This window comes from Oncorhynchus kisutch, linkage group LG13 (assembly GCF_002021735.2).
Source record: "Oncorhynchus kisutch isolate 150728-3 linkage group LG13, Okis_V2, whole genome shotgun sequence".
NCBI lineage: Eukaryota > Metazoa > Chordata > Actinopteri > Salmoniformes > Salmonidae > Oncorhynchus > Oncorhynchus kisutch.
The window spans coordinates 8,802,284-8,812,130 of record NC_034186.2 but is presented as its reverse complement, the minus strand read 5'-3'; the positions used below and the strand labels follow the sequence as shown (position 1 = coordinate 8,812,130).

The 9,847-nt window shown below is 44.0% G+C and overlaps 1 protein-coding gene across 1 annotated transcript in view; it reads left to right on the top strand.

Annotated features, from left to right (window-relative positions):
- Nucleotides 1–5,236, top strand: part of gtpbp3 (GTP binding protein 3, mitochondrial) — a 41,761-nt gene extending 36,525 nt beyond the window's left edge. The window contains 5 exon segments of the mRNA XM_031785519.1: nucleotides 163–266; nucleotides 268–291; nucleotides 293–336; nucleotides 3,664–3,978; nucleotides 4,461–5,236. Of these exon segments, the coding sequence (XP_031641379.1) occupies nucleotides 163–266; nucleotides 268–291; nucleotides 293–336; nucleotides 3,664–3,978; nucleotides 4,461–4,692 (719 nt within the window). The 3' untranslated portion in view covers nucleotides 4,693–5,236.
- Nucleotides 5,237–9,847: the final 4,611 nt, after the last annotated feature.

Below are 9,847 nucleotides of genomic sequence, written 5' to 3'. Positions count from 1 at the left end.
TCCCTCCCTCCCCTCCCTCCCTCCCTCCCTCCCTCCCCTCCCTCCTCTCCCTCCCCTCCCCTCCCTCCCTCCCCTCCCTTCCCTCCCTCCCTACCCTTCCCCTCCCCCCCTCCCCTCCCTACCTCTCCATCTTTCTCTTCCATTCCTCTTGTCCAGGCCCAGCGTCCTCCAGGCAAGCCATCGTGTCCCACCATCGCGGGGCACCACCAGGCGACCACTGTGAGAAGCCTACTCTGGACATTGGGGGCTTCCCTGTCCTCCTGAGTGGACACCGCAGGGCTCAGAGACTCCTACAGACAGCGTGGAAAGAGAGGGGGTCCGTAGAGCCCGCCAGAGGTAGGTGCTTATCAATCAATATCAACATGTATACACCACACCACATACTGTATATGGTACAAAGCATTATGGTCCAAATGCATGTTCCATTCAACTAGTTGAATATCTTTGTTTTGCAGTTCACCTAAAATGAATACACTAATTCTTATCATCAGGACTAGGATATGAAAGACCTTAAACAATACCCAATGGAGAATTATTGGGAGTCTCTTCCTGTGAATTGTGACTTCTGTACAGAACAAAGTCTAGTGTTGTCTACATTGTATGGGCAATATGAACAATATGAACAAGATACTTGAAAATCCTCGAAAACAAAAAAAGGAATAAATAATTCAAGGCTTTTTCCTTATGGTTTATTTTGGCTTCAGCTCCAGTTCCTCAGTGTAAAGAGAATGTATGGATATAAATACCAGACGTAAACACACTCAGGAGGTGGGAGGATGTGCCACTATACACATTCATATTTACCATACAGAGGGTGAGGCACACACACACACACACACACACATATACACACACACACACACACACACACATATACACAGCACACACACACACATATACACACACACACATATACACACACACACATACACACACACACACACACACACATATACACACACACACACACACACACACACACACACACACACACACATACACATACACACACACACATATACACATGCACACACACACACACACACACACACACATATACACACACACACACACACATACATACACACACACACACACACACATATACACACGCACACACACACACACATATACACACACATACACACATACACACACACATACACACACACGCACACACACACACACACACACACACACACACACACACACACACACACACACACACACACACACACACACACACACACACACACACACACACACACACACAGTGACAGAGTCAAATACATACATACCAGAGCACTGACGGCTGCCTCCATTGTTTACACCAGTGTAGAATAGCAGCAGCATAAATGTATATACTCCTCCCTGAATACACACACACACACACACACACACACACCCTCCACAGACTTGGCCAGACTGACGAGAGGGAGAGGGGAGAGAGAGGGGAGGGAGGGATCGAGGGGAGAGTTGGCCCGGTAGGAAGTGCAGGCAGTTCTTGTGCTTTAAGGGACTTTCTGTATGTCTGTCAGGGGATCCAGGGCTCATGACCTGGGGGGGGGGCAGGAAGGAGGTAGTCAGAATAAGCATCCTGCTGCTTCTGCTGCTGCTAGTCCCTGGGGGCAGGGGAGAGTCCCTGGGAGGGGGGGTCCCCACAGAGATACAGTTAATTATGTGACTGTCTCTAGATTCCCTACCTATGCTTTTTGTTTCAACAAAAATGGACAATAAAAATGGACAATGCTACGCAATTCTATTCTAATCTGGGGGATTATGAAGTGGGACTGCAGTGGATAGCAACACATTTACAGACTCCTGACCAGTTCTGCTATTTAGTGTTTTTTTTTACACTGATCTTAAAAATGTTTTTTTTTTTACACAATGTCTCCGCCATCATTTCCTATGACCTTCTGGAGATCAGAACAGTGATCACTAACCTCCATTTGAATGGCAGTTTGTACTTCAACGGGTCGGCAGCTCTGGACGTTCTGTTTACTCTGGACGTTCTGTTTACTCTGGACGTTCTGTTTACTCTGGACGTTCTGTTTACTCTGGACGTTCTGTTTACTCTGGACGTTCTGTTAACTCTGGACATTCTGTTTACTCTGGACGTTCTGTTAACTCTGGACGTTCTGTTTACTCTGGACGTTCTGTTAACTCTGGACGTTCTGTTTACTCTGGACGTTCTGTTAACTCTGGACGTTCTGTTTACTCTGGACGTTCTGTTTACTCTGGACGTTCTGTTTACTCTGGACGTTCTGTTTACTCTGGACGTTCTGTTGACTCTGGACGTTCTGTTGACTCTGGACGTTCTGTTAACTCTGGATGTTCTGTTGACTCTGGACCAGACCCTAATCCCGGGGACTCAAAAGAGGAAGTGATGGAGCAAAAGAGGCAGAGGAGCCGGCATCATGACGAGACTACGTCGGCGTGCAAATAAACCGCCTGTTGCCGAACATACGGTCACTAGAGAATAAACTGGACAAGCTCTGTTTGATATTATCCTATCAACGGGACCTACAGATCTGTAATATTCTATGTTTCATGGAGTCGTGGCTGAACAAGGACATGGATAATATACATCTTGTTGGCTTTTCCGTTGTCAAGACCGGTCAGCAGCCTCTGGTAAGCTGAGAAGGGGAGGGGTGTCTCTTAACAACAGCTGGTGCGTGATCTCTAATGTTAAGGAAGTCTCAAGTCTCTATTTACCACCACAATCCGATGCTGGCACTACTAGCTGTATAGGGCCAATAGCAAACGCACTTCTTGTGGCCGGTGATTTTAATGCAGGGAAACTGAAATTCCTTTCACTTCATTTTTACCAGCATGTTACCTTTACTTCATACACAGAAATCCCTCACCCTCCAATCTGACCATAACTCTATCCTGATTCCTGCTTACAAGCAAAAACTCAAAACAGGAAGTACCAGTGACACGCTCAAAGACTGTTTCACTACCCCAGACTGGAATAAGTCTGGTAGCTTCAACATCTAAATGGAAGCAAGTCCCCGCGGCAATGTTCTAATATCTAGTGGAAAGCCTTCCCAGAAGAGTGGAGGCTGTTACTGATTTTGGAATGAGATGTTTGATGAGAAGGTGTCCACATACCTTTGTTCATGTAGTGTATATGTACATATCTACCTCAATTACCTTGTACCCTTACACATTGACTTGTATATGTATATAGCCAAGATATTCGTGTTATATTCTTATATATTAGATTTGTACCTTGTCAGCTCGGGGATGTGAACTTGCAACCTTTCAGGTTACTAGTCCAACGCTCTAACCACTGGGCTACGCTGCCACCCCAAATGAAGGAGGATTAATTGTCAGAGTAGAGGACCTTGTGCATTTCAGGTAAAATAACAACCCAATGTTTATATCCCAGGTCAAATTAGCTAGCAACAGTAAGCTAGCCAGCTAAATTGCCATGAATGTTTAATGCTTTTTGTTCTGTCCTCAAGTTAATATAGTTGGTTCAGAGTTCGTTTTGATATGTCAACCTGCGTGTCCTGATCGCGTCTGGTGTGTGTGGACAAAATCAACATGTGCACGATGTCGCACGTGGATGCACGCCTTCGCGCGCCCGGTCTAGTCAGCATGTTGGTCTAGCATGTGACAAATAACATTTTATTTGATTGCGTATTTTCCCTTCAGGGTGGAGCAGGCTGATCTGACCCTAGTAGTGGTGGACTCCACCCAGCTACCCCCAGACCCTCAGCTAGTAGCAGCCTTCCTCCAGCAGCACCTCAGCACTGTACTGCCCAGCCCTGAGGCCGGTATGACGGCTGCCTCAGACAAGGTTCTGCTGGTGCTCAACAAGAGTGATCTGGTACCTGAGGAGCAGAGGGAAAGAACAGAGGGAGAGCTGAGAGAGAGACCGGGTCTCCCTCCTGCATGTTTTCTGTCTTGCTCTACCAGTACAGGCCTGGAGGATTTCCTCACTGTGCTGCAGAGCAGGGTCAAGACTCTGTAAGTATAGAGTACAGTTCTGTGTTAATGTTACTGTATGCTTCTACGTAGGTTTAAAAAAAAAAATGTTTTTCCTGTATATCAGGTATTCACCATGGGCGGAATCCTAACTCTGATTGATAGATTCATTGTGCAATTCATTCGAAATCAAACTTAGGTAACACTTTGATATCGCAAGTAAGTTAGGATTGGTCCCTAAGCTTTTGATAATATCATGCATGACTTGTCATAACATGAGTCATAACACCCTGTGCTTACCCTACGGTAGGAGTTTCATTGTGTCGTTTACAGCCCGCCGTATCCTGTGGAAATGAGAAATAAACTCTGATTAGATTTGATACATCCTGAGTCTTTGAAGAAAGTAACGCTGATAGCATCTCCCAGACTGAAGATCAAACACCCCATTATTTTGAAACATTTGGCAGCGCCGGCCGGCTCACCTACATACAGTACATCAGTTATAACACATCTGCTCCATCCAGGTGTGGTGACCCTCTGAGCGGAGCTCCCAGTCTGACCCAGGCCCGTCACAGAGCCCACCTCCAGCAAAGTGTCCAGGCCCTGAACCAGTACCACCAGTACAGAGACCAGGACCTGGCCCTGGCCGCAGAGGGGGTCCGCCTCGCCCTCACCCACCTGGGACGCATTACAGGACGGGTCGGAGCCGAGGAGATCCTGGACATCATATTCAGAGACTTCTGTATAGGGAAATAAATGGTTGAACGTGGATACATCTCATGCAGAAAGGACACTCTCACACTAGATCACGTGACAGGGTGGAACACTAACACAGACTTTAAGTGTAGTTATTCTAGCAATATACCAAAATGTAACTAGTGTATTTCATTGTTTGTCCTGATCATTTGAACTGGTGGATCTCAACTCTAGCCAGACTGAAGAAGTGTAAACATCTTAGCAGATCATCTGTGACTCTCTACTGAGTCACTGTTTGAGTCATCATCGCTCTGTGTTAAGTGGGAAATAAACGGTTTGGTAGGCGATCATCTCTGTGTTCTGTGGGAAATAAATGGTTTGGTAGGCGATCATCTCTGTGTTAAGTGGGAAATAAATGGTTTTGGTAGGCGATCATCTCTGTGTTAAGTGGGAAATAAATGGTTTGGTAGGCGATCATCTCTGTGTTAAGTGGGAAATAAATGGTTTTGGTAGGCGATAATCTATGTGTTCTGTGGGAAATAAATGGTTTGGTAGGCGATCATCTCTGTGTTAAGTGGGAAATAAATGGTTTGGTAGGCGATCATCTCTGTGTTAAGTGGGAAATAAATGGTTTGGTAGGCGATCATCTCTGTGTTAAGTGGGAAATAAATGGTTTTGGTAGGCGATCATCTCTGTGTTAAGTGGGAAATAAATGGTTTGGTAGGCGATCATCTCTGTGTTCTGTGGGAAAAAGACGGTTTGGTAGGCGATCATCTCTGTGTTCTGTGGGAAAAAGACGGTTTGGTAGGCGATCATCTCTGTGTCCTGTGGGAAAAAGACGATTTGGTAGGCGATCATCTCTGTTCTGTGGGAAAGAAATAATCGTCTCTGTTCTGTGGGAAAGGGACTGTTTGGTAGGCGATCATCTCTGTTCTATGGGAAAGAGACAGTTTGGTAGGCGATCATCTCTGTTCTATGGGAAAGAGACAGTTTGGTAGGCGATCATCTCTGTTCTGTGGGAAAGGGACTGTTTGGTAGGCGATCATCTCTGTTCTATGGGAAAGAGACAGTTTGGTAGGCGATCATCTCTGTTCTATGGGAAAGAGACAGTTTGGTTGGCGATCATCTCTGTTCTATGGGAAAGAGACAGTTTGGTAGGCGATCATCTCTGTTCTATGGGAAAGAGACAGTTTGGTAGGCGATCATCTCTGTTCTATGGGAAAGAGACAGTTTGGTAGGCGATCATCTCTGTTCTATGGGAAAGAGACAGTTTGGTAGGCGATCATCTCTGTTCTGTGGGAAAGAGACCGTTTGGTAGGCGATCATCTCTGTTCTATGTGAGACTCTCTCACACAGTCTCTCTGTCACACAGTCTCTCTGTCACACAGTCTCTCTCACACAGTCTCTCTCTCACACCGTCTCTCTGTCACACAGTCTCTCTGTCACACCGTCTCTCTGTCACACCGTCTCTCTGTCACACCGTCTCTCTCTCACACAGTCTCTCTGTCACACAGTCTCTCTGTCACACAGTCTCTCTGTCACACAGTCTCTCTGTCACACAGTCTCTCTGTCACACAGTCTCTCTGTCACATTGTTTACTGCGGGTGTTGAAGTAGAGGGCTGCGGGTCCCGACAGAGATCATTGTGGCGCAGTCTGTATTGTTCATGCGGTTAGGAGTGGACGGTCAAACCAGACAACTTTGGGATGCAACTCGATATTAGGAAGGTGTCCTTAATGTTTTGTACACTCAGTGTATGTATGGTCCCAATGCAATAGAGTAGACTGCCATTGCTGGGGTAGGAGAAGAATGGGGCAGATATCTTTCCAAGGAAATGTACTTCCTAAATATGATTAGGCTATAGTTTACTACATTGCCTAAAAATAATTATCGATCACCCATATTTGTCTCTGTCTGAAAATCGTCCCACTCCTGAAAGGTAGGCTATAAAACGTTGCTCAAGAGAAAGTGCAAGCGTCTCCAACTCAGTAAACTACATCTACTCTCTTGGCTGATTTGTGAGAATTTCTGGTAATTTAAACTATTTCTTAGGTTATTTTGGTGGATTTTTGATATTGCCTATAGGGCTCAAAATTGCTGGACCATGGCTGACAAGTGCGTTGCGTCCTCACAGACGCCTAAATGAACGTTGCGGGACTACGGGTTGAGTTCAGGTCCAGTTTTTCCTGGTGCGATATGAAAAGCTGCGGGAGTGGGATGAATAAATCAGTGGCGCGCAGACCTCTATATTGAAATGCCTTTCTGTTTGGCATCTACTCAGGTCTTGATGTCTTCTCCAGCAGTTAGGGGATGTGTTTGACCCAGCTGTATAACACTGCTGAATCAATAGAGCACAATGGAGAACACAGTAAGTAACAAAACAAAATACAAGTTATTGGAATTAAGGAAGTCTACATCTATGGGTGGCAATGAGCCGACATCTTGATAATGGGCCTGTTGATATGTTATTATCATTAACCTTGGAAATCCTGGAAAAGGCTGCTTTGTTTTTCCTTGGAAACTGGACTGTTGGTACCTGGAATTCTCTGATCCTCTGAGAAACAATGTTCCTGATAAGTGTTTGATACGAAAGAAATGACCATTTAGTATTGTAATCTATTTTTAATACGTCGGTTAGAACTGGAAGAACACACCCAAGGTAAAATTAGTTTTACATTGGATACTCGGTGGATATTCTCATCAATAGCATTGAACCAAGCATGCCATGACTATGAAGATGGTATCTTCTAAATCGGGTGGAAAAAGAAAAATCCCACCCCCAAAATGTAATAGTACGTTTTCACATTTAAATCTTCAGTAGGTCTTACACAATTCCTTCTATGACTATGAAGATGGTATATTCTGAATCGGGGGAGGATGGACAACAATCCACACCTTTTTTGTTACCATTTGAATTTTATTCTGGGGACAGGGGCTTTTGTGTAACAACTATTGAAGATTGAAAGCTAAAACAAAATGTATAGCTAAAAAATAAACACATGGATTTTTGTCCATCCACCCCTGATTCAGAATATACCATCTTCATTGCCATGGCATGCTTGGTTCAATAGCTATTGATGAGAGAACCGAATATCCAATATAAAAATGATTTTACCTAGGTGAAGAATGCCTGGAATTCGGCTTAGTGTTTACCAGGATAAACGTGTGCTTTTACAACAAAGTGATCAAAAGAAAATAAGAACATCATTTCATATTCTTGTTTCTCTATTATGTTTTCAACATAACCTTTATCACAAGACCAGACACCAATGGACGTTTCATGGTTGAGTGATGAGTGTAGTTTAACCTGTGTGGTAATTGTGTTTCCTCTGACGGAGGTGTTTGTGCGTCTGTGTGCATGTTCGTGTGTTGTGAGGAACAGGGTGACTTATGGAGTGTAATTGGGGGCATTCGGGTTCACGTTCACAGATGTGCTCTGTGTGCGCACTCCCCCTGTTTGACCCAGGGTAAGACAGACTGTCTGTGTGTGTGTTTGACCGACCGCACAGGGGGAAAAAAACAGTCCTTAAACAAAGGATTTCCTGAGAACAGTAGAGGCTCCTTCACCTGTAGTTCTGTCATGCATGATGAACAGATGCAGTCTCAGCAAGATGTATCTTATAAACAATCACTTTTTACTTGAACTATTATTCTCCTCCAAGAGTGGCTGTAGGGTATAGAGTGGCTGTATGTTATTAGGGTATAGAGTGGTTGTATGTTATTAGGGTATAGAGTGGCTGTATGTTATTAGGGTATAGAGTGGCTGTATGTTATTGGGGTTTAGAGTGGCTGTAAGTTATTAGGGTATAGAGTGGCTGTATGTTATTAGGTTATAGAGTGGCTGTAGGGTATAGAGTGGCTGTAGGGTATGGGGTGGCTGTATGTTATTAGGGTATAGAGTGGCTGTAGGGTATAGAGTGGCTGTATGTTATTGGGGTATAGAGTGGCTGTATGTTATTGGGGTATAGAGTGGTTGTATGTTATTAGGGTATAGAGTGGCTGTATGTTATTAGGGTATAGAGTGGCTGTATGTTATTGGGGTTTAGAGTGGCTGTAAGTTATTAGGGTATAGAGTGGCTGTATGTTATTAGGATATAGAGTGGCTGTATGTTATTAGGGTATAGAGTGGCTGTATGTTATTAGGGTATAGAGTGGCTGTAGGGTATAGAGTGGCTGTATGTTATTAGGATATAGAGTGGCTGTATGTTATTAGGATATAGAGTGGCTGTATGTTATTAGGGTATAGAGTGGCTGTAGGGTATAGAGTGGCTGTATGTTATTAGGGTATAGAGTGGCTGTATGTTATTAGGGTATAAAGTGGCTGTAGGGTATAGAGTGGCTGTATGTTATTAGGCTATAGAGTGGCTGTATGTTATTAGGGTATAGAGTGGCTGTATGTTATTAGGGTATAGAGTGGCTGTATGTTATTAGGGTATAGAGTGGCTGTAGGGTATAGAGTTGCTGTATGTTATTAGGCTATAGAGTGGCTGTAGGGTATAGAGTTGCTGTATGTTATTAGGGTATAGAGTGGCTGTAGGGTATAGAGTTGCTGTATGTTATTAGGCTATAGAGTGGCTGTAGGGTATAGAGTTGCTGTATGTTATTAGGCTATAGAGTGGCTGTATGTTATTAGGATATAGAGTGGCTGTATGTTATTAGGCTATAGAGTGGCTGTAGGGTATAGAGTGGCTGTATGTTATTAGGGTATAGAGTGGCTGTAGGGTATAGAGTGGCTGTATGTTATTAGGCTATAGAGTGGCTGTATGTTATTAGGATATAGAGTGGCTGTATGTTATTAGGCTATAGAGTGGCTGTATGTTATTAGGATATAGAGTGGCTGTATGTTATTAGGCTATAGAGTGGCTGTATGTTATTAGGCTATAGAGTGGCTGTAGGGTATAGAGTGGCTGTATGTTATTAGGGTATAGAGTGGCTGTAGGGTATAGAGTGGCTGTATGTTATTAGGCTATAGAGTGGCTGTATGTTATTAGGATATAGAGTGGCTGTATGTTATTAGGATATAGAGTGGCTGTATGTTATTAGGATATAGAGTGGCTGTATGTTATTAGGCTATAGAGTGGCTGTAGGGTATAGAGTGGCTGTATGTTATTAGGGTATAGAGTGGCTGTAGGGTATAGAGTGGCTGTATGTTATTAGGCTATAGAGTGGCTGTATGTTATTAGGATATAGAGTGGCTGTATGTTATTAGGCTATAG